The 26,376-nt window shown below is 38.4% G+C and overlaps 1 protein-coding gene across 13 annotated transcripts in view; it reads right to left on the reverse strand.

Moving 5' to 3' along the window:
* LOC102698455 (rap1 GTPase-activating protein 1) overlaps positions 1 to 26,376 on the reverse strand; it is a 183,947-nt gene that overhangs the window by 38,309 nt on the left and 119,262 nt on the right. For 9 of the 13 annotated variants that reach the window (XM_015336964.2, XM_015336958.2, XM_069184002.1 and 6 more), the window contains 2 exons: positions 18,585 to 18,678; positions 3,300 to 3,335 (listed from right to left, as the gene is read on the reverse strand). In XM_015336964.2, the coding sequence (XP_015192450.1) occupies positions 3,300 to 3,317 (18 nt within the window). In that variant the 5' untranslated portion in view covers positions 3,318 to 3,335; positions 18,585 to 18,678. Of the gene's footprint in view, positions 1 to 3,299; positions 3,336 to 9,208; positions 9,581 to 18,584; positions 18,679 to 25,836; positions 26,047 to 26,376 lie in introns of those variants that run through there. The other 4 variants (XM_015336966.2, XM_015336965.2, XM_015336962.2 and 1 more) reach the window with 4 other exon arrangements.

The following is a 26,376-nucleotide window of genomic DNA, read 5'->3' on the forward strand; positions in this document are numbered from 1 at the left end:
AACTAAACTTGCACAATCCATTATAGAATTGGAATGCCAGTAAATACAGTTAATGCACTCTAAATCTAACTCTACATAGACATGGATGGACTATTCAGCTAACGTTCTTTACTCAAATCTTATTAGCATTAAGGTTTTATCAGAAAAGCTACAAATAAAAGCAGACCGTCCAACCCACTGTGGTAATTTCTCTACTGTACTGGGTCAACAAACACCCCAAATATGAAATCCCCTTAAACTCCCCCTCCTCCTCCTGGAAAGGGATAAATCGTGAAAAAGTGCCCCTATAGCCATCCACGTGAGTTTAAGAGTTCAGCTGCTGATGTGCTGCTGTGGTATCCCATTGAGACAGATAACGAAGAGACGAAGAGACAACGAGAAGACTCTCACATGAAGTGCTACCCGTGGCAGTCCTCTTCAAAATGTGCATTGCTGTTTGGGGACCTCTAGCAAAGTTGGCTAGTAATACTGTATGACCCAGGCTCAAATAAATTTAATAACTTGGCTGTGATATGACTCTTTTTTGCTGAAATACACTATATAGTACACTTGCCTTCTATGACCTTTAAAACAAAATAACATCTTTAGCTATATAGCTTCTTATTAAAAATAAGTAACCTTCTTTTATTGCATTTGTGTTCCAACATACTCCCTCACAGGGGTTATGGAGAGGCCCAACTGAACATTACACTGTCCTATTTGACCTAAGAGAGGATGTCCACACGATTGGGAGGGCTCCCATTCCACATTACAAAGATTTTATTTGATGTATCTATCATAAAATATGCTGATTGATGTAGAATTATGTCCATTTATCCATTTGCAGAACTCATTTCATCTTTTGAGGGTTGTGGCCAGTCAGAGCCCAGCCTGGTAGAGTACACACAGGGCATGTCTGTGTAAAACATATTACTAAAAAAACAAATAAATGTAAGCTGAATGTAAAATGAAACCCCTATAGAGATTAAGATAGGCTCAGAAGTGTACCAAAAACAAGTAGGTTTATTCCACATTCATGTTTCAAACAACATTAGTGTGACTCCTGTGTTCATACCCTGTCAGCCATTTCAACTAGTGCTTGTACTAGTCAAGAATGAAATGCGATTAGCTGGGAAGACAGGGCTGAGCTTCTGTATGTATTGTTAGCATGGCAAGAGTCAGAAGAGTTAACTTATTAAAACCAGCAACAAAAAAGAAACAAAATCCAAGTTACTACTGTAGATGAAACCCAATTTTAAATTCAGTTAATAAAATAACCAGGACAAACATCAGTCCTTAGATTTGTCACTGGTATCACCTTCCAATGTAAATACAAGATACATAATAAAGTGAACTGAAAGTTATGTAACCAGATACTTATAAAAGAGTATAAACAGAAAACTGTGTAAAAACTAAGATTACAGCAGCTCCCAGCCACACAAATTCCATTAGACAGCATGGAAGATATCCGGTATATTCTTACAGTTACTGCCTTCAACAGTCCTCTGTAAGACTACAGAAATACTGCTTAAAGCGTTTCTAAAAGCACTGCAAATGCACAAGGATAGATTTGAAAACAGCCCTTGCAATACTAAAAGCAGGAAGGAACTGTCTTTTATTGTAAAAGTGATGACTGCTGCTACTGTTCGTCAACCAACTGTATGGCCGTGGGATGTTTTACGTGAGGGAACTTTTTCGGAGCAGGAATCCTGAGGGGAAAATGACTGGAATGAGTCACAGTGTGGCAAAAAGGTTGCAGCCATGAGCACTGAAAGGCAAAGGCTTGGCTTACAGGCCCAGTAAACAAAACAGACATGGGAGCCAGGCTTCCTGGGAACTGGAGTCAGTAGACATTTGCATCTCATCATTCATGTCAACTCATGTAGGTAGCAAAATCCATGAAAAGAAAATTGCATTCAGAACATACTGTACAATGGAACACATAAGGCTAACATAAGCTCTGCAAAGAGACTGAGGAGGATTCAGTTACCCCTACCCTAAAACTTCACCATGTCAACTCTGTGCTCTGATATTAATGAAACACGTTTCAATAGAGCTCTTAGTACAGGTGTTAATATGTACAGTATATTCTTATCATTTCATTTTCACTTCTCGGTTATTTTTTCTGGATTTTGTGATGCCTAAATAAGCCTAATTCTACCCATGGAAAATATTCAGTGGAAGTACAGTACAAGGAAAATTAGAGTTGAAAATTGTAGAAAATGATAGAAAAGTTATTGTATATTGTTTTGTTGAATTAAAAGGTACATATTATGTGCACTTTTCTAAAAGTTTTGAAAACATGGCAGAACCATCTAAATGAGACAGCAAGTTACAATATTTAGAATCTTAGTGCAGGGCTCATTTCCTGCTCACATATCGGGCACAATGAATTAAAAACAAGTCAGCTGTTTTCCGTTCCTTCAGTGAATGAAAGGCGATGGACAGTGGAGGCAATTAAAACAGTAAAAGGTTCGGGGACCTTTTAGTAGAACAACATATAAAGGAAAATGATGTTCTCTATGGACCAGACATCACAACTCAGGGCTGTCATTGGCCACCTGTGACCAGGATTTCTGCATGCAGCTGCACTAGGATACTGTCAGCCTGCAGTGCAACAGTGAATCCTATGGCTTTTCTGCAAGCTTGCCGTGTTGTCCACAAGAGCTTCATAGTTCTCCAGTTGCTGCTCATCCTCCTGAAGGCACTGTGGGGTGCACAGCAATTAAAATAGCAAACAGTCCTGGCAAATATGGACTTTGGTGGGAAAGCATGGTCTGTTTGCATTCCTGCACCCCCGTACTCCCCAATATAAACTCCCAACTCCGAAAATTGAAAATAAAAGAGAAATAAGGGTGCTTCCCAATCAATAAATACAGAAAATGGGACCATACAATTTTCCATTTCTCCACAGATGCAGTAATCACAAATGTGATAATGTGATTAATGGCGATCTTTAGCTTCAGTTGTTTAAGGTAAGGTTAGCTGATGTGCAAGATGTTCAGGGAAATGCTGTACACCTGATAGTCTTAGATATTGAAACGCTGGAATCTTATGGCCAGTGTGGCTAAGATGCATGATCAGGAACTGTGATCAGGATTAGCACTCAGATCTTAAGAGTCATTTACAGAATTTATTTCCTCCTTTCTTACACACCCCACACCCATCCATAACAAGCTGCAAATAGACTCTTCAGAAAAACGACTTTTAAGTATCGTCTTTACAGAGAACTAGAGCATTAGGAAAAGGGAATGAAAACCAAAAAGATCTAAGCAGAGAAAAAAGCAGAAGCTAAACATGAAAAAAATATGTAATCTTACCTGCATCTTTTCAATCATTTCAAACAAATCAGTGTTCTGGAAAAAGAAAAGTCAAAGGAGTGATTTTTCTCTCTCAGGCTTGTCGGAAGTCCAGTCTTGTCTCAGCTTCAGTTGGAAGGACTGTTTTCAGTTGTATTTGTAGAACATGCCCAAGTCTTCGTGAGGAGCCTGCGGTGTTGCTACTGAAACCATGCTTTTATGTAATGCTTACAAAAGTAATCAGTCACACCGGTTATGCAGCACTGTAACACAGCACATGGTCTTCTTTAAACTTGATTTTGCTTCAAAATAAACTTGCATGCTAGCATTACCATTAAAACATTTCTTTGAATAAAATACTCATCATGTGTTGGTATAAAAACAATATTAAGCATGTTACACATTTTGCCAACTACAGTGTCAGGTCTGTACTTCTGTATGTAAAATGATTATTTTATGGTTATACGGTTTGATAGAATACACATACAGTGCAGTATGTTAGAGTATTCGAATGTTGTTAGGAGGGTCCAAGCATGTTAGTTGAGATGCTGTGTTATGAGAACTATTGTGTGTTAGAAATGCAAAGATAGGAGAATCCAATTGAAGATGATCAGCTGGCTAGTGGATACTCTGTTTACAACACCAGAACCCATTCTGGGATCTTGCCCTATAACCCTCAACACCCTCCGCCCTCTTTTAACATCCTAGCAAGAGAGAATAACCCCAGTCTTTTTTTGACCTAAACTCAAAAGAGGCAATGTCCCAGCTTGTACAATCTAAATTAGGGGTTCCCAACCCCAGACACAGGACCCCCTGTGTCTTCTATTTTTTCCTGACGACTAAGTTCTTAATCACAGGTTGACTGATTTTAGTTCTCTGTCCGGAACATTTTTTAAATGTGCTTTAATCTTTTATAAATTGTCAGATGAGCTTTGTAATGAATATATCAGGCTTTGCTGGTTTCTGCGTTTTAGGGCCACTCTCACTCTGTTGTAGCAGCTGAAATAGAATCAGCTGGACTTCTGCACAAGGAATAAACGATCATCATGAGAGTGTTTTATACAAATTCATGACTCTGTTCATCTTACACTGATTACTTATTAAGAGATCTTATTTAGAAACGAGGTAAGCAGGCTAAGGAGAGGTTGTTTAAAGTTCTGTAAGCTGAAGCTCTCGGAAACCGTACCCATCAAGGTGAATATTTCTGAAACAGGTCTGGGTGCAGAGTAAGCCAGAACAAGCAAGAAGATCAATTAAAGCAACCAATTAGTATTGGAGATTTAGTGCTGATAAAATCGACAGACAGTGACCAGTGTTTTAAACAAGAAAACCACAGTACAACAACAGAAGGTTTAGTATCTTGATTTCTGAAAGCTGAGAAACGTAACCCAATATTCACCCAAGCCTTTTATATTTGTGTGTTCCACACAATACTTATTCAAAAGCACCTCTCCATATGCCAAAACACCACCAAAAGCCAAAACAGGCTTGGCGCCCAGTTCTATTATCAGTCCTTTTCTTCATTTCGGATATGAAAAATAAGAACAAATAAGGAAAGTGCATGAGGGAAGAGCATGTAAAAGTATATTTAAGGAGACTATTAAGTCAAAATATACAGGAGTTGTATTGGGTAAAGCATAAAGCAAGTTCAGAGGTAAATACAAATCTGATTAAAAGCATGTACCCGCATAAAATTAACAACTTGATTCAAGGTACTGTAGCTCATAAATGACTTATCAAAACAAAATGCCCTAAGTTAACAGCTCTGAACAGAACCACTCTTTATTATGTGCAATGATGAGATCTGCTTTTGCTGCAGCTATTTTACCTATTTTAACTTAAGATTAATTCAAGTTTTTACTTCAAGTAAAAAAAATAATAATAAGGATATACATTTAAATCTCTTTTGTTTTACACATAGAGTTGTGAGTGTCTGCAACAAGTCATTAAGCCATTATCTTGAAGCAGATTATCTTGTATCCTGCTGAAATGACTGAAGATTTAAGGGGGTATGAACCAAATGAGAACAGTGTGTACACATTGCCTTCTTTCATTTGCAACCTTTCTTTTATTTCTGTGTTTAACGCCTGTATCGTGTGAGCCACTACTGTTCTTTCCATCTGAGATTAAGCAGGCGTTGCTGACTGTGGATTATAGGTGTGTAACTAGTTGACTGAAATGACTGCGTGGCATCTGCATCTGTCAGCTACACAAGAATAACTGAGAAACAATTGTTTGTCTTTGGTCATAAGACAGGGGAGCTGTGCCCATGATATCAGCAAACGGTCTGACAAGCACACATCGACTAGAGCTTTCCCAACCATCATATTTGTTTTCTCCACGTGTCTGCAACACTGCTGCTGAAGTCAGCAAATAAAAAGCACACCTAAGTCTGTGTTGTGTGTAAATTCGCCAGGAGGCAGAATTACACTGTAACATGTGGGCCAGGATTTCTGTCTGATACTTCCAGATGACAGCATTCATTCAACATGGACCTTGGTGCTAGTTTAGCCTTAAACTGGTTACAACGTTTAAGAACAAATAGATGAGGGGTTAGCATTTTTGAAGGTCTGAACCCTATGGGCATCTATGCTGTATTTACTTTTCATTACAATGAAATGCTGTTCCATTAAGACTCAGAGTCTTGGGAGGTGTGTTTTTTTTTTTCTTGAACAAGTTGCTGTTGGCTCTTGGCTGTCAGCTGGTGTTAAACTGTGCCCTGGGTGTTAGCTCACATGTGCATGTACTGCTGATGCTATGTGCGAAGTCCTGTGACCTCAGTCAGATTCTGTACAGAATGTCTGTGCAATGAAAGGCATGAAAATATCTCAACAGCATCCGAGAAATGTAGGAATGTTGCAGACAGCTGTACTGCTGGTATCAGAAATAGATCATTATGAAAACGTATTAATCAGAAGTTTCTAATAAATGGACACTGCATTCGCAGTCAGATAACTTGAGGAAAAGAGTTTTGATTTCTTGTATTTTTTTATCAAACATTTTCAATACAATGGAATTGCCTTCAAAATGACTAACCAATTTGTTCTGTGCCTCATTAAGAGATACAAAGAAGCAACTCCAGTTTTCAGTCCTAAACATATTTTCTCTTCATTTCTTGTACTCTTGATCAATTATTCACTGATGTAATCCTCTGTGCTATCAATACCTTTCAGGATTTATCATACTTTAAAACTTAGCTATTTAAACTTCATCTCAGGATCCAGAACTTACTGTATTTGTCTGTTACTACACTTTTACTACATCACCATGTACTGTAGTTTCCCGTATTCTAAAGACTACAGCAGTTTTGTTCCTTTAACATATCCTTTGTCATTCATTATTTTGTTTAGCATGAGAAAATTTATTTATTAAACTAAACAGTGTTTGTTATCTTCTCCACATCTCCATAATTACTAGCATTAGTGAAGATTAGAGGTGAATTAACAATGCAGACAGGGGTAAAAATATGTCTGCATCTAAGAGAGATGAGTTGATTTAATGAATACTAATGTTTCAAGTGAACCATATTGAGTATTTTTCTAGTCTATAATGGCAATATATACATTTTTTATTTCAAGATTATGCAAAGGATTTATGAAAAAACCAATAGCTACATAGCTATTTTAAAGCGACATAAAATAAATTAAAAAACGCATATTATTTTTTCAGTTATAGAGGGTGCCCTATTGAATACTTTTACATCACCTGATTATTACTGCAGCAACTGTAGGAAACAATTATGAAGGGAGGGAAAGACAAAATTTCCAGTTTTGAAATGTATCCAGAATTGTTGTTAATTACATGGTAAACCGCCACTATAGAAATCTACAGCTAGTCTTGATCAAAGAAAGGGTGTATCACTTTGTGTCATAGTTACATAAATAAACTCCTAAGCCAAACACATGAAGACCAAGACATTGTCTAAAAAACAAATAGTGCTCAGTCAATAAGATTCTCTAAGGAAAACAATCTTATAGGAACCCCTTGGACTAGCAACTGCGAATCACTCAAAGAAAGACAGATATATGAACAATAATAAATTCACAAGGCTGGCGATCATGGGATGTGTCAGTCATATACTGTATGCCCTATTGCAATGTGATCTATTCAACTAGGAAATGTCCATCCATATCATTTGGGGACGTGCAAAGCCATTTAGGACTACGTGCAACCCGGCTTCAGTTTCTCCCTTTCTTCTTAAAACCATGCATACGGCAGGAATCTGAAAGTTTTGCAACTTTTTTGAAACAAGCCTTTTTTTTAGAGCTACAATCTTAACAACTGTAGTGACAAAGAAAAGATAAGAGGAATTTTTCCCAAGGACGACAAACGAACAAAATGTCATTTTTCATGTCACGGAACCCAAAGGGAAGAACACAAACCTCAATATGCACACATATAACAGCCGATGTTTATCAACAGCCTTGATATATAGGTAGTAAAAGTGTTTGGCACTTGTCTTTTACAACTTGCGGTGCTTTCCATCAGTTTTTGCCAGCGATTCATATTCAGCAGCTTTCCTAATCAGCACTTGGCAATTCATGGCTGACAATACTGCTTGAAAATAATGACAATAATGCATTTTCTGACAGTCGCTCAGATAAAAGTAAGTGGAAGACTTTCAGTAATGGTTCAGGTATGCCAGCACACACTGACGTTTGGCAATGTTGCAAGCAACCTCCCTTGCTTTTTGTTCTAGCCAGCTTGCCACCTACAGAGAAATAATTCCAAAGTGCCATGTGTATATGTGCCCTAAGACCTATCTATGTGAGGGCCTTACAGGAAGCGATAAACTATTTGGAACACTCCCCAGAACATCTGAGCATTAACTTATCCTCACTGTCGAACAGCAAACCTCCTATCTTTCAACTACATTTAAGAAAACAGCCTAAAGTAGCCACTGAATTACATTAAGTGATCCCCATAAAATGTGACAACCAACGAGCATTCTTAAGTATCATTTTAATATCGTTTTACAAGACAAGCCTAAAGAAGAGGAACCAAATATGAATGAATGTGTAAGTAAATTCAGTAATAAAAATGGAGACAATATTAACAGCAATTATGATCTGTGATATGATGCTGTTTTGAAAATGATTAAATTTAATGACTGCAGTCCTAGAGATAAAATCATGCACATTGATTTCAAACTATGAAACAAGAAAAATCAAAGACAAGTAGAGTTTAAGCTATCTCTGCACAACATTTGCAAAAAAAGGGCACTTTAGGTCTTTAAGGTCTTTAAGGAAACTTGTTTTTATCTTAAGAAACTACTGAAAAACAACTATTTTTGGAGACTAGTGTTTTGCAGTACTGTATGTTTGTTGGACATGTTTTCAAAAAACAAAGTGAAAGTTTGACATCTGAGGAGGCTTTATTGTGATTTTTCTGTGAATCCCTGTTTTTCTGCGAAGACTCAGAGGAATCGGGTTGAAAGTATAACACAGAAGTTCAGTGTGGTAAAAACTGATCACATTATTGATCACATGGGCAGAAAATCTCACATTGACACTTGGAGCTTATTCTGTGTCACACACGTTATACATAAAGAACACTTTTGTTTTCTCGTGCTTAATGGAAAATGCAGCAAACAAATGCCTTACTGCATTTATGCTACTGTATGTCTTACTTGTTGTAATCTAAGTAACTACTGATGGTTTTCCCTTTGAACTTGCTTTAAAGAAACTTCCCAGATGAGGAAAAGAAAGATTTTCTCATTCATGAACGTCCATAAAGTAATCATCCACTTGAACCTTAAAATCTTAATTTTTGTGGCACGAAAGACACACAAACATGCAAGCGGCCTGACAAGTGCTCAGTCCCAACATGCCCTAAATGTCTGAACCGCAGTGACAAGTCGCAGTACAGTACAACACTCTGCCTGGAACACTATTAGTCACCAGGGAGCACAGGTATGACAGGATACTTACAGCACTGTGTCGTCTCATCTGCCCCACAGCTGACATATAAGGACTTAAATTCAGAAGATGACTCTTAGCCATTTTCAGGATTTAAAAGAAAAAGAAGTTCTCCCAGATGGCTTTTTAAAAAGTGCAAAAGATGAAGAAGTCCAGAGGGTACCACTGATTTTTACCACACGGGTTCCTCACAACGGTTTCCTTATAGAAGCAGAGGAGAGCTCATTAAGATCTTCGAGGAAAATCTTCCGGCTGCGTCTTCATTACAAGGAAATCCCTCTCCCAGCACACAGATGATCTCCCCAGAGTGCAAGCCATAGCTCTGGGCCTGGCTGACCATGTGGGCCACCTCTCTGAGAGCCTGTGTGTGTGAATGAGTCCCTCGTCCCCCCCCCTCCCACCCTCTTCTCTCTCTCCCTTCTCTCCAGCTGACGGGAGGCAGCCCCAGGGAGAGGGACATTCCAACAGTGCAGCGAGGCCGTCCTCCTGTCGGCCTCCCGCGCTCCCGCGCTCACTCCCTCTCCTGGCTCCTGTCCAGAGGTGGAGCACAGACTCATCGTGCATGCTCCCGGATCAGGACATGTTGTAACACAACCCCGCCCTCATCTATTGACACCCCAGGCCTTAGACACTAGAGGACAAACAAACCTGAAAATGCAGAAAAAGACTGTATTTACTTTTGACCCCATTATAACCTATCGGTCTCCGATGCCGAGTCCCTCACATCCCAAGAAAGGAATCTCTACAGATGTCTTCTATTTAGATAAGACTGCCTGGACAAAATAATTACAGTAGGTAAAAGCATTTATAATAAACAAATAAATTAGGAATCTCAAATATTGCTGTCAGACCTATTCATTGACAGACTCGATCCTTTTCCATTCTGTGTTATCAGACAATAGCTCGGGTATCTTCCTGGCTTATATCTTATTAATGCAAATGTGTGCATTCAAACAAATTCTGTGTAACGTTTCCATTGTAGTTGCAAGCCGACAAAGGCTTTTCCCTTGAGGCAATTAACGTCTCTCTGGCAGGTATGGTGTAAAAGCACTATGATGTGGTGGTGGTGGAGGAGAGGGGGTTGGTTGTCAGTCCGTAGCAGATCTGAAATCGGAGATCTGCTCCTGTTAGAAGGACACATCTGCTGTCCGGGTTTAGCCTGCTATGAAGAGTATGCAAGTGTGTTCAGTGTGCTGAAATAACAGACTCCTACAACTAAATGTAACATTTGATTATGGAGACTTCTATGGTGTAACAGGTGTCAAGAATCTTGCCATATGCCATTTCCTTTATCTTGTGAAGTTAATATCATCCTACGCCTAGAATGTACTAACAAGATGTGACACTAGACACCCAGGCTGTGAACACAGTGTGCAGCAACCAGCCAGCCTTTGTAGAACTACATATGTTCACCTCTACAAGTTAAACCTTTTATTTTTATGCACTGAGACAGAGCCCTTTGAAAACTGAACTATTTAATTTAATGAAGAGAACAGCTTTGTTTAAACAGTGTGATAAGGATAACTTGCAGTCAGCACCAGATGTGCCCACCAGTCAGACTCCTGTTTAACACCATTCTCACCACATCCCAAAAAAAAACAACTGAAACTGGGATATGTTTGGAATCTCAAATCCCAGATGTTTTTCTGTGGAAATGTAATTGTTTACAGTACAACTTATCAGCAGAAGACAGAAACACTGTTACCAGAGACAAAGAACAAAACTATTAAAACTATTTGGAGAGCTAAATTGAAGAAGCAGCTCTACTTCATGAAGTGGTTAGAGGAGAAATGACAAAATTTTAAAAAATCACAATTTTGGCTAATTTGTTAAATAGAATCCCTGGCAAGATGAAGAAAATGTCAGCAAAGTGAAACTGGATTGTAATAAAAGTCATTATTTTAGCATGTGTCACTGAAACTTAATGGTAGGTTAGAGAATGGCAGACATCTGGCTGGCATTGAATTGCAATCACTCCACCATGAGCTGCTCAATCTAACCTATGTGGGCAAAAAATATTGTTCCTGACAATCAATAGTCTTTTAATCTTTCAAGCCCAATAACTAGATTTAAGGAATGAAAAAACTTCTGCCTTATTTAATGTACAAATTAAATTAATGTTAAATCACTCCTACAGCTGGAAGACCCTTTTAGCAATATGAAAGGGTATTTATTGCACATTTTGACAGAAATTATTCTGATCAGTGTTTTACTGAAGGAGGAAGTGTCAATAAGTCTATGACCTCTTTGTAAAAAATATTTTCAATGATGGATGCCATTGGAAAAGTTATTTAATTCTCCCACTGCAACATTTTGTAACTCTGTAAATTGTAATTTCTATTTTTTTTTTAAATAAATCTGGCAAGAAAGTATACTAAGAGTAAGAGGCGGAATAACATACAGTGTTTTATGGATTTAATGGAAACTGTTAGGTTGATTCATGCCCCTGACACAAGTAGAAAAAAAACATTACTTTCCATCCCAGTGACATGGAAAATGGTATTAGCTAACTTGCAGTGATGAAACAGCTTCAGAGTTTCTTGTTAAGAATGAACATTGTGACACATTGTCTTTCAGGCATCTGACGCAATCTTTTCAATGATCACAGCAGAGGATGTGGATACTGCCTGCTGTTAAACATTTCTGTGTGTAAAATGTTTCTGACTTTATCCCACCAAAGACACATACAGCTGATTAGAGTTAGCAACATACAATCTGAACAATGGAAATAATGAGTGAACTCAAAGGTTAACACAATTCCAAGTTATGTAGCCATTTTTCCTGAGCTTGGAAATTCAAATAAGGACCCAAAATCTCTTTAGTCTTGATTATACTCCTATTAAATCTTCTCTGGGATAAGAAAAAGAAGGGAAACAGCAGCATTCTAATGAGACAAATTCAGTTAGGTTCCCACCAAAAGTGTTAGTAAGAAACATTACAGCTACAATTAGGACAAATTTAATCTGGATGCTGATTTTATCTGGCTTGTTATACAACAAGGACACATTGTAGTACCTTTCAGACAAACTGGAACATGCATTCTATGAAGAAAGAAGACAGAACAACATTTCGGATTTGCTATGATTAGCATAAATAGATTCAAATGGATGGGGTTTAAAAAAAGAATTCTCTTGAATTGTTGAATGTGATCAACACCTACCCGAGAGAACTTTGCTATTTGATTTGAACAAACCTTTGTTCACAATATGTAGGACCTTTGTGAAAGCTGATAACATTATTTCCAAGATTAGATACCACCAGACTGTGAAATAATTTTAAAAACTGCCATCACTCAACAGGGTGGGTATGTTTAAATAATTGACTAACTCATTATGGAGAAGCTGAATTATCCCACCCAAGATAAATCAGATCACTTGGTTTTGTCTAATCCCAGCAGACAATGCTAATATTACACTGATCATAATACTGAAATTATTTCAGGTGGGTAGCTGCGTCAGCATGCGTAGGCTGCAAAGGAACAGGTAATAGGTTTATTCCAGACTGGCCTGTCTTTCTTACACCTGAAGAAGGCTCCACAGCGGAAACATGTTTTCTTTCTTCTTTTTTTCAGCATGGAACAAACCTATTACTTGTTCCTTTGCCTACTGAAATTATGTCAGTAAATTAGGGCTTCTTATTGTTTTAAGTTTTTAAGTTCCTAAAAAGCCCTAATATTACAAGGATGCTAAAATTCTACACAGTTAAATCAGCACTTCAGGCCTGAAGCATGGCTGTCTTGTATAATGCATCTGAAACAAATTAATTTCATAATTAATGTTTAAGCTATAGCATCGAGTAATTAGCAGAAAAGCCTTCTTTCTATATTGAAGAGGTCTCTGCTGGAGGAAGTGAGAGGGAATTGGGGAATCTCCTTGAAGCCACACCCCCATACAACTCATCCCTCAATAGACTTTTGTGATTACTTCACACCAATCTCCTTCTTTCAGCTCAAGTGTTGACTGGAGGCATGATTTCACTCAATTCAAATGTAGAAAGAGCCATAGAGTTCTGCATTAAATATTACGAGCACAGTTATCTTCTTTAGACCACCTCACACCTTCTGGACTGAAGCAATGTGACTCGATTCCTTTGATTCTCAATATACTACCTATATTTTGCTACAAGCAAAATTTTAAAAATAGGTTCACAAAACTACATGAAAGCCAAACAAATACAAGAGATAAAGCATTCACAAAAACGCCAAAAAAAGTATTTTAGTCTAGATTTTAAAATACAGTACTTGATGTGGTTTAGTTGTTGCACGTTGCTGTCCAGTGAATGTGTGGGTGAGTGTGTGTGTCTGTTTCTCCTTGTGCCTGTTGCTTGCTGAGACGGCTTCCAGCTCCCCCACAACCCTGAACTGAATCAAGTGGTGAGAAAATGGATGGATGTTGCTGTCCATTTCAAATACTACCTCATGTGCTTTGCTCATCAACAGCTCTTAAAAACGGCCAAACTAAGGGTTTACTACCCCACTAAACATACTGGCTTATACAAGGCTCATCCGGCAGATGCTCATCCAAAAGCTTTTCTGAAAACTGTATATAAGAACAAATAACATCACAGAACTGTAACCAGATTATATTGGAAGTTGGAGGAATATTGAAAATAAAATATATACATTTTATATTTAGTTGAGGTTGACGTGACAAGCTTCTGAGAAGCAAAGATTTGCAGAAACTTTTTAAAACTAAGAACGGCGTTAATGAGGGATTACCCTGATCTCTCGGTGTGAATGATGAAAGGTATATCATCCTTTCCTATTCCCTGCTTACTGGAAGCTGGTTAATCTTTAAATGCAGTACTTTTTAAACCATTCATTATCACTTTTATTTTATTACCTCAGCTTTATTCAGCAATAGATCTCTCAGTCTAATAGACCTCTGCAGATTAATTGTCTCATGTGCTTGACATGTTAACCTTAATTAAAACCATTACGTTTCTTCATCTCTCCATCTCTAGTAGGAAGCAAAAACATTCCTAGTGTTCAATACATTGATACAATGGATCACCTTTCCACAGCTGTTTAGTCAGAAATAAAGGATTGTGAGTGGTGGAGCTCTGCTTGAAGCTCTGTTAGCTGAAGCTGCTGATTACAATCTGAAGGTGGGGTAAATCTGAAACTGAGCACAGAAACAAGTTGGAAGGAAAAAACCTGACCTTTTTCTGGAGGTTTAAGACCATTTACCAAACCACACAATAGTTAAGGAACATTCTCTCTCTGTGGATCTCTGCATGCTTAGTTAAAAAGAATTGCAGGTCTCATCCTGTTTTCTTACAGACGCTCAGTTTAAAGTTTGTGACCCAGCACTGAGATATTTTGTTTTCCTGGCTCCCCACCTCTGCCCCACAACCACCAGTCAGAGATGTGAAGCAGCCCAGCTCCTCCTGTGGATATGAGCAATGTCAACCCACACAAGTGTCACTCTGACCCATCGTTGGACCGCAGAAAACAGGAAATGACCTCCAAATGTTTTTAAATATCAGAACTGATTTATCTTGCATTCTTGTTCGATTCAGCTTTTGATCAAGAAACTGTTTTTTTTTTAAACAGCACTAAAATCTGATATATTGATTACTGCTATGCAGAGATATCCATGCAGGCTTGCCTCTTCACTAATGAAGGGACAGATGGACTTACACATCTTCATCTGAACAGCTGCTCTCCTCCAATTAATGATTTAATCAAGTGACAAGTATTTAGCACTGTAGTGTGATCTGCTACATTGACTCATTACTAGGAGGGTTGCTGGAGGGTGAATGAACTAACACCATTATCCAATTTTAATGTGGCTTCAAATAAAAAGATAAAATGACAGATATTAGATGCATAGAAAATAATATTTACCTGAATTTCCTTGATAATCGTTACTTATGTTTATACATTGAAGGTGCCATTTTCTCTTACTATTGGCTCTTCAAAAAAACATCTAACAAACAAAAAAAATGGTTGATACAGTATGTATATCAAAATTAAGAATCAAGGCAATCAAGTCTCAAAGAAATTTGATATTTACTTAAATACTAAACTGACACCTGGGACAAGAGGGTTAGCTGGGAGACCATAAATCTTTTGGAAGTGTGATTCTGGAGATTTAGAAGCACAAATACTCAAATATGGAATTCCAGTCTCACGCAGTTTATTGAACAGGACTCTGTGCTGCACATCTATATAATCCAAATTGCTTTTAAAATCAGTCCTTGCCTTTTTTTACCAGCAGATATCCTCAGAAACAAATTAGTTCAGCTTTCAGACCTACTCAGAAAGGTGAACGGCGCAGAAGCAGACCGACATTACAGAGATGACATCCTTCTGAATCATAAGACCCTAACAGTATTAGATGAGAAACAGAAAGCATTTATAGACCTATTAAACTCAATGTTTTTAAACCCATAAAACGGTCTGCTATAACCTGAATTCTAATTCACACTCAAGTGGTCATTAAACCCATCTCAGACAGGCAAGGACAATAAGTGCACCTGCACTATTTTGAGGAAGAAATGGTCATTCTTTTGCTTCAGTCAAAAGAAATCCAAAAAACACGTTTTAAGTAACGATAATTACTTCATGGTATTCAAATCACTTGAGAGTTCATAAAATGGCATAGTACGATTTCAATATTCATGTCATTCCCTAACTACTAAGACAATGTGCTCAAAGAAATTACTCATAAGTTTTTTCTTCCATTACTTGAATACACTGTGATAAAACACAAAGAGGATTAGGAGTGGGAAAGAATTCTCAGGTCTTAGTTAAACACTTTTAATTTGACAGATTATTCTGATGATCTCCTGAACAGAAGAGAGAAGGAAATTATATTTTAATATGTTGAGCTGCAGATTCGTTTCAGACCGATCGGAGGATGAGAAAGGCCCAGGAGTTGTACTGTGGGTATGGGCCGCAGACACCTGGGCCACCCTGTGCTGGCTGTCCCTAAGAAATCTGTCTGTGAGCAGTGCTGGGTTCCTGGTCCCTACTCAATCCAAGAGATTTATGAAATGCTGAAACCAAGTAGCTCTGCAGCTTTTTCTGACTCTAGGCCACTTTCTCTACAGTTTCAGCCACCCCCCACCCCAGTACACTTTCCCTTAAAACACAAAAATGAAAGACTGAAACAACAGCCACTCAGGACTTGTACTAAGATTCAATTCATTTCTTTAAATAATAGTAAGGTCCACTGTAATTGCATAAATACAGAACATTCTTAATAGGATAAAAAAATAAGACAATGTTACTAATCATTATTAGTTGTGAGATAATTATGATTATTATTATTTACATATTCTGCTATTATAGTGACTTCTCTCCTCATTACTGATAGAGCAAAGACAAACTAAAATGATGTTTTTTTCACAAATTTCTATTTATCTTCTTTTTGTCAAATGTGTACCTTAAGATTACAGAACTGTACATGAAAAAAATGAATACTAAGAAGCTGGAGTAGGCAAACAAAATACAGACAGATGGAAGAGCAGATCTTTGATTTAAGTACAAAAGAGAAAGCTCTATATACAGTATGCTTAAAATAGAGCAACTGGATATCTGGATAGAGCAATGTTGTTTTACACAAATGCATGAAAAATATATCTTAATAATTAAAATGGAAGTAATATCAGGTGGCGGTTGCAAAGGTATACTAACAGAGAAAAATATAATATCTAGGACAGACAGAAAAAAACAGCATTATGTCCTCACAGGTACTAAGAGTGAATGCAGGCTTCAGGGTCTGACCATTACTCATAGAGCAAGTGGAGAATTCATCTTCTGTGACTGCTGCATGCTTTGTAAAAATCAGTGCATACTGTATTTCAAGTAATCACAGTGTCTCACAGCAGCATCAAGGGGACAAAAAAGATCTTTGTTGTCCAGTGTCATGAAAATCACACAGGTCATAGTTTAATGCACCACACAATTTCACAACTATGTGTATTTGAAAGTCAAAACTACATTTATTAATTTATGAATAACCTCCCACTTCTTCAATATTCACCTTCTCTAAGCATTTCATAACAAATACAATTATGAAAACTGGTAAAATATATACTTTTGAAATTCTCAAGGTATTCAATAACTGCACTGGGGTATTCAGTAAAGTGTTGAAATTATATTTTATGATTTTCAATAGCATTCTTACAATTTTCTTTTCAGACCTCTCTGAAGAGTGAAACATCACGCGGAACTTCTCAAACAGCTCACATAGTACATGGTCATTTTTATACACACAATTACAGGTCTGAACAGTTTGAAGACTTTGCAGCCTGAACTGAAACATTAAATGGTATTCATCAAATCAAGTGGTGATGAGAGATTTGAAGTTTACTCTGTCAAATGTTGACACATCAATAGGCAATATTAGGCCTCAAATCAAGTCCAGTGCAATTTAATCACCAGTATAAACCCCCCTGAAAGCAGCTCTTGAATCCTTTGTGCTTGTCACAAATTGGCCATCAAGGTTCACTGACCTGAGACTGATTTGGGCCCTGATGTATAGAGGTGATAGGCCAAGACACAGTATAAACCACTGCCCTGTCTATTTCTTCCCAAGGGTGGCTTAAAACAACAACAACAACAACCACCTTATTTTACAAAAGAGCAGCTTTTTTCTTTTAAAAACAGTTTTTTCTTTTATCTTTTCTTGTTCCTTGCAGCTTTCTGAAAAATGAGCAGACTGAGTTTCTATTTTCTGCCCTGTGGGGAATATCATGTTAGAATGAACCCATTCTAACATGAACTGAAGGAATAAAAAAGCTACGTCTGCATTTACTGTTATAAAATGAAAAGCTCAATGCAAACATACACATCTACTGTAGGTTCTCCTTCCTAGACTGATGCCCACAGAGCACATACACCAGTACTGTGAAAGCTGACACTAGCAGCACCAGAATGTTCCCATTGTACTGCAAAAGGTGTGAGGATCTCACATCACTACAGAAAACTCATGTCTGTGTCAAAACATCATCACCACCGCCTGCACATACTGTACACACTTATTACACAGGACTAAAAAAGCAATCTACTGTACATCAAGAACATATTCTCGAACCTTGAAAGGAAAGTCCACCCCTTATCACTGTGTTCTAAGGTTTGAAGCATCATATGCGATTTCAATTGGAGCTTCTTATGAAGTTTATTTCCCTGTTTTTGTTCCTGCTTTTAGGGGAGTAGATGCTGTTAGCTCCTCCTGGCTAGACGGTCTTAATAAGTGACACTTCTCCAACTATGGATGGGTGAACGGCCTGTCAGACAGAGCGAGACTGAGAGTGGGGCTCGAGAGAAGAAAGCGAAGGTGGGGAGAGGGCAGGCTGGTCCACAGACATGCAGGTTAGTGCCCAGCAGCGCAGGAGCCCCAAGCTCTGAGGTGTTCAGTTGGACCAGGTGCTGTCCTACCTTGAAACACGCAGGAGCAGTGTATGGAGGTGGGGGTTGGAACAGTGGTGGCTCTAGTGTGCTAGAGATGTGAGGGTCCCCTCCATCCTGTTTCCTGCAATGTGAGCAAAACACAACAACGTTAGGCACAGGCCTACCTACTGCTGGAGGACATGAGCTGGGAAACCAGGAGGAGACAGAAATCCTCTTTCCATCTCCCAATCCACTTACTGTGTACTGCACTGAAAGCAGCCACAGCCATTTCATTAATGCTGAAAGAAAAGTCCATTTGTTTTACACAGGTTAAGAAAGTTAAGAAAAGGGCAGTAGCTATGTTTGTCCGATGTGTTCACCTATCAGATGGCAACAGCAGTAAAATACAATTGACATGGGTTGTGACTATAATGACGCAACTCATAGTTTTCCTCTATCCTATGGAATCGGTGGAAGGTGGCACAGATAACTTGAAAAATAAGAAGTCTAACCATTCCGTTCTGCATGCTTGATTGGCTGAATTGTTCTGACAGGAGCCTGTTTTTAGACTGGACAGAGTGCTTTGACCTAGTCCTAATGCATTATTTTACATTTGTGACAAAGGCAGAAAAAGAAAAGACACATCCGGATCAGCGAAAACAACCAGTTCTTAAGTTCCTTATCCATTTGCCAAGATCCACACAGAAACCTGGAACAAACTTGTATTACATGTGAAATACACAAGATGCACCAGAAGGCAGATAAGAGAAAAAACAAAAATAAATATGTAAATAAATAAACAGGTCAGTAATGATCAAATCACCATAAAACTCGCATTTTCTAAGAGCGCAGCAATATACTATGAAATCAACAATGATCTCTCATTATGGCAGAGACCGTGGTTCAAAATCCACATTGGTTGAAATCTGTGATTCGTTTTACATATGGGTTTGCAAAAATTATGAAAACAGTTCAGGAAAAAAGGAAAATATTATCAAGAGAACTGAGATCCTAAGAATATTCTAATAGCCCTGCTGTTCACTATGGGGTTATTCGAAATTATGGTCTAATACCATTAAATGAGGACCTATTTTCTGTCAACTCTAATTGTTTTTCCCCAACAAATGATTTGAAACTTCCTTTATTTACCACTAAAAAGACATACATAGAGTGCGTGTCTCTGGAGAGGTTATTAAGATCTGTCAAATTAGCCATATAGCAAGCTGTTCATACAGTAGGTGGGTGTTGTGTAAAAACACACCAAAGTGAACAGTTTCATCTGACAGGGAGGGGTGTAAATTAGCTCTTCAAATACTGTATATCTCTGTCCTTTAGTTATAACGACAAAGGCAGCATTTTGCATCTGATTTAATATTCCTCTATTAAGTATAATTTATCATCAAAAGATTATGTGGAGTATAGCTGATGAGACATGTCTTTGTAATCACCTAGGTAAAAGAAAATATACTATAATTTAATACTATGTCTTTATTTTTATAACCGACCCATTCTTTCCAAAATGTGATAATACAGCATCATGTAGGTGCTAGGTCAGAGAAGGAGACTATATATACAGAAATGAAAAGCTGTTACCTTTCTTTTTCAATCTAACCAGAAAGTGACATTTCATTCATTTTTTTCTGAAAGACACTTCAGACATTAAAATTGTGTATTTTGTAACCAGCACTTTGATTAGAAAATAAATGTAAGAAAATAATAAGAAAATGCTTACATTGTATTGTGCAGTTAGAACTGGATAGGCTATGCTCCTAAAATATTTTGTTCTAGCTACATTTCTAGTTTCTTTGTATGCTACCTTTCATATTTCCCCTAACATTAAATAATTCAAATACCTTTTATTAAAATGTGAATACATGTATTTCAAGAATATCCTGAAGCTATCCTTTTATCTCATAATATACAAAATTCATGAGGAAAAAAGATGTAACTTAAAAAAAATTGAGAAAGAATCATTACTGTTATATAGTATACATGTTCATACCACTGTTTTGAAAAGTCTCTCATTGTAGTCATTAATGAAAAAGCTTACTGAGTGCAAACTGTGATTCTTGTTATTTTACAATAGTTCATTTTTGAGATGTCCGAAGGGCAAATAGAATTAATTTGAACCACTGCACAGCTGACCCTATTTAAATAATTCCCTAAACACACAGTGTGGAGCCCAGGCCAGCCTTTAGTAATCAATATCAATTCACCCAAAAGCCCATTGTGGTGCCTCTCATGCCATTTTCCTCCTCCTTGAAGCCTATTGATAATGACAATTCATAGCAGGTGGGACATTTTGATAAAAAAAATAACAGAGGTGAAGAAGACAGAAATCTGTGCTTTAATTTAGAAGACAGCAGGACATTCGATACTCAGCTTCAATACAGGAAGGTCCATAAGCTTAAAGCACATAGATCAAGATGGCGATTTTTGATTGATCGGTCACTACTGGTGGGGTTAATCACTACTGGAGTTTATCAATGTGTGGAAACCTTCTGGTCTCTGTGGCTTAGGACACAGTATCCCTTTGTCAGCAGGTATGTGTGTGTGCCAGTGTTCCTCTCTCTATGCTTTGGGCTCCATTGAAAGTGCTCTGCTCAGGGTGCCTCTGATTTACCTGCTGATCTACAGCCTTGCCTCAGGATTGTCAGGCAGTGACCCCTGCAATGCCAACACGGCCCCACACAGTGCTGTAATCTGCCTGCCCTTTCAGGCCCGGCAGTTAGCAAGCTGGAGTGCAGGGAGTACCGAGGGGGAGAGGGGGGCGCCTGTGAGCAGGGCATGGCAGAAAACATTGGCAGGGAACCGACATCAAAGGAGAAAACATTCTTTTTTTTTGTTTAAATGAATATTTAAACAGGCCTTATAGCCTGCTGTACAGCAGTCAGTGCCTCTTCCAAAAACAACCCCTCCTCCCCTCTCATCATCACCCGGCATTCTGATGTCCAAGCCTCCAGGCACACGCTGACTGTGTGAGCACACCACACTTACTCTCATGTTATTATTCTTTACTGCGGCTGCTGTTTCCCTCAGAATGTGTGATCGCAAGGGGGCTTAATCAGCAGTAATATACCCAGCACGCGTGCATTAGCTCTCTGGCCTTTTGATAATGCACGGCTACCCCATCTGTTCCTTCGCCAAATGTCAATGCTAATTGCAGGTAATTACCAGAAATGCTGAAACGTATAGATGACTCTTCTAAATTGTTATTCATCGTGTCAGTGTAAACACCATCTTTTCCCTTCTTCAAGCATCTAAAGCATAGCTTTTGGCAGTGTGAATGGGCAGGAGAATGGAAAAGGAATTTGGGAATGCCTCATTAGAGCGCACGGCAGTGAGGTCCAAACACTCTTTGGATTCGACTGCATGCAGTTCCTGTCAGGACCAGTCACTCCCTGAATAAAAAAGGAAATAGGAAAAATGTGGAAGATTTAAGAACATAATTTCATTGCAGGGTAGTGCAATGGTTGTATTGCCTTGCAGCACAGCAGGTAGAATTCTAGACCTGGGGTGCTGTCTGTGAGGAGATAGTATATTCTTCCCTTGCTCAAGAGGGTTTCCTCCAGGTGCTCTGGCTTTCCCACACAGTCCAAAGCCATACTGGCAGGTGTATTGGCCCTGGTGTGAGTGCCATGCAATGGACTGTCATCCCATCCTTCGTGTACCCAGCCTTGTACCCATTGCTTGCCAGGATAGTCTCCAGGTCCCCTGCAACCTTGTACTGGATGCAAAGATCCGGAAAATGAATGGATGGAATTTCATTGCACAGACGTCTCTTTGCATTCGCCTCACACAAAAGACCTCTACCTGTGTCCTGTTCCAAATACAGAAATGGCCTGTTGTTGTTTTGGTTTAAGGAACTGTCCTTCACTGAAACCACACACCAAGCAAATTTGTAAGACAGACTAGGATATTTAGCTAGTGTAGAGAAGGAAAACAGTTAAACTAAAAGGGCATTAAATGAACTTGAAACAACAAACATCTTTCTTTTGGTTGAAAAGGCCACTGAGGTGTGGTGAATTGCCCGTTATACTAATGGACAAGCTTCCAAGCATAGCCTTAAGACCTCCAGAACTGTTTCATCTGTTTTCAGTCCAAGTAAGATAAGCTAAAATAGCAAAATCTGTTTTTAATACACGCATTCTCACCAGTGTAATTGGCATCTCCATACTTTGAAAAGCTTTTCAATTCCCTTCCTAAATTTGTAAGAACTGGATTATAACACCAGCAGTTTATAATACAAGCCCATAGTGAGCAAATATTAATGAGCTCTTCTACTCTGCCCTTTTAAAGAGATAAACACCATAAGTCCCTTCACAAATAATGGTAAAACATAACCAATTTATTAACACAACATATAGTCACTGAAAATAAAACCCACCACTTACAAGAAAAGGTTTATTAATTCAATTGGCCAAGGCCCAGTTTAAATCGAAGCTTTTACCTACTTCAATCACAATAGCACCTTTCCATTGTATTGCTTTTGCAATCTTTAACTGCTGGGGGGTCAAAAGTTTCATTCAGTCTGGGCAAACATCACATTACAAACCATTATAGATTTAAAAGGTACAGATAACTACAGATTCTTGCTTCTAATGAATGTACTGAATGCTACAGATTTAGGAACTGTTCGTTTTATACAACTTGTCAGCCTAACTAGGATATAGTCTTGAATTACAGACTGCTTACGGCTCAATATCTAACAAACAACAGTGATATGAGGCCCCAGGAAGCATTTATTTTGAACAGACAGCTCTATTGAGATATTCTTTATGACTATAGGAAGAAAGGTTGATTAGGTAATTATTATACATGTAATTATCAGCTAATTAGAACACTTTTGAGACAGTACCTCAGTCATAAATGGCTTGGCAACTGTGGAATACCAATTTCTCACTCTAATAAGTAATTTCTAATTAATATTCAATAAAAAGAAGCCTTGCTTCAAAGTAATGAGTTTGGGACTCTCGTCACAAACCAAGAAACATTAGATGCTTTATTTTATCATTGTCTAAGCAAAAAGAGAATATACTTAAATAAAGTCACATTACTAAAACTGGGAAGGACAAAACTGTATAATGGTATTGTTGGCAAATGGCTTTATATACAGAAAAATGTTAATGAGTTACGTGGAAAGAATAGGACTAAAAATAAAATACCACAATTTTTATTAACAGATGTACAATATAGTTTGAAAAACACAATTGAAAAACTGTTTTTGGGAGGGAGAAAAAGTGACTCATTGGACCTCAAATTCACTGAAGAGCACTGGCCATTGACAATGCCTGAATGTTTAGTCACAGGAAATAGGAGTTGGTTAAGCTTCATCCTTTATTAATTTTGCTGTCTTTACTGTCTCAACTGGTAGGCTCAGAGTCTCAATCTACCAATGTGTTTAACTTTGTTAAGTAAATATTGCACATCAGTAGCGCAACCTCTTCTTCAGTCTGTACACAGCACCTTACTCACAAAGTTTATCCAGTCTGAGTTGCCATAGCTATTTTTTATATTTCTGTTGATACTGCACATGCAGAAATGCAAGTGACACTACTAAACCAGAGAGATGTGTAAACACAATGAAATGAAGACTGACTTATGTTCAAGGTAGTAAACTCTTTGAGACAACCCATGTCTGTAACCCACAAAAAGTTTGGAATGGAGCGACTTAGATCATGGCATTTACTGTTTTCAAAGTAAAAGCTGCAAGAGGTATTCATACTATTATTTTCTCAAATATTTTGAAGATTCTTGATCAAGACACTGTTACAAGCAAGATGATAATGTGCATTGAGTTTACGAACAAGGCAGTATTATGATTCATTGCACGTTTTCTACTTAAATCTATGAATTGTGATATGTTTTCAAAAGTGGTATATTTTACAATACAGATTTTTGGTATGCAATACACTATAGTCTACATGATGGGAAAATAAGATAATACAGCACAGGAGCCTACCAGGAAATGCTCACACTTCCTACAATAAATGATATAGCTTCTCTTTTTATTCATTGATCCCACTTAAAACACAGTAATGGACCGGATGCCGAGAAAGAAAATGTCAAGCTGACAAAACACTGCACAACAAAAATAATTTAGCAAGGATTTATTTTTCTCATACAAACAGCTGCAGAGACGCTGTAGAGTGGTAAATCCTTGAGGATATGACACCATCAATCTATAGGCCATTTAAAAGTTTACTTTTGATGTTATGACATCATGTTTTCCCTGAAAATAAACTGAAAATCAGTTTAGAAAATTCTTCCACTGAAATGAAACAAAATCTTTGTGCATGTATTTCAGAAATGACAGAATCAGTTAAAAATGCACAAACGGGTTTATTCATTTCAGCATGTGCAAAGATTTCAGAATCCCATTTTATATATAAGTACTGGTGAAAACAGTCTCAAAGGGATTCACTAACATTAAGTAACATTAAGGTAAAAGGCATTAAGGTAACAAGCTTGACTAATTATTGTAGAACAACTCTCAAAAGGCTTGGTGGGCAGGTTGCAGCCAGTTGAGGAAGCTCTCGTCAGGTATTGGGAACTGACAATGACGATTCTAATGACTGACCTTTTGCAAACAAGATCCAAACAGAGAAAAAAAGGCTTTAGCCTCAGCCCTGTGCATCAGGAGGCACAAAACTCAGCATTCTGCACAGCTATTGGACTCCCCTTAATAATACTAGAATTTAACAGAAAGCTGCAAATGCATAGCAGGATTTAGCCTCAACACTGCATATGATAGAAGTGACAGCATGCACACAGCAACACTTTATCTCACAGCTATCATGTTACTCATGAGGCTCAACTGAAGTCTGGCACATTGCTTAAGCCCCAGTGGAAGAAAATCCTCAGAACAAATAAGGGTGGTAAATTGCTAATAACCAAAAGAGAATGAAATAAACCTTAGTTTAAATAGGAAATGTCTATTGCTATGAAGCATGCAGATCACACAGAAGCCCTGCAATGGGAACATGCTCTGTACTGTACCTGCCTGAAAGCCCATTTCTGTCCCTTGTGCAGAGCCAGTAGATTATGAATTACGCCGGTTACTTAATGCAAGGGACTGCAAACTCAGCATTACCTGTTCAAAGCCAGTTCTGCATGTCATACCGCACATGCTAGACAACCACCCCAGCTGATAATATTTTCAGCTCCTGAGCCACCCCCGTCAGAAACAAAACGCATACAGCTCACTCAAGTCTGCCAAGGGCAGCACAAGGATGCACAGGGAGAGACGAAGACAGGAGCGATCAAATGCACACGTCACAACACGCACAAAGTTACTTACTCTTCTTCAGCACGTGCAAGAGCGCAGGCAATTTACACGGGAGGAAAATAAGTCAAGAATGGCTTTTCCCCACCTCTGCCCCCCAGTGCTGCCTGCAGAGACTCTCAGCAGAGTGCTGGTGAGTGGGGCCGTGGGGCAGTTCTGCTCTGGCGCTCTGATAAAACCTGTGTCAGGCTCGGGCTCCGTGCACACCTGCTGGCTGCTGTGATTCGCTCGCTCCCTTCAATCACGGCTTCAGTGTCCCCACTGCTCCTCGGCTCTCTCCTCTCTTCCCCTCCCCCCCCCCCCATGCAGAAAAGGATACGGAGACTGAAGCCTGCCGGTCCGTGCTGTTTGATGGAGGTTTGTTTTGAATTCATTACGGCTTGCCTTAATTAAACATGCCTCCCTGGCAGGGGCTGTCGCTTAGGCAACCGGATTAGAAATTCAACAAAAAAAAAACTCAAGCATGAGCTGCCCACCCCCCACACCTAAAACTGCTTATAAAAAAGGATCTGCTGTGGCTAAGGACATAATATTGTCAATATTTGTGTATGGGGG

The sequence above is a fragment of the Lepisosteus oculatus genome, chromosome 25 (genome assembly GCF_040954835.1).
Source record: "Lepisosteus oculatus isolate fLepOcu1 chromosome 25, fLepOcu1.hap2, whole genome shotgun sequence".
Taxonomy (NCBI): Eukaryota; Metazoa; Chordata; class Actinopteri; order Semionotiformes; family Lepisosteidae; genus Lepisosteus; species Lepisosteus oculatus.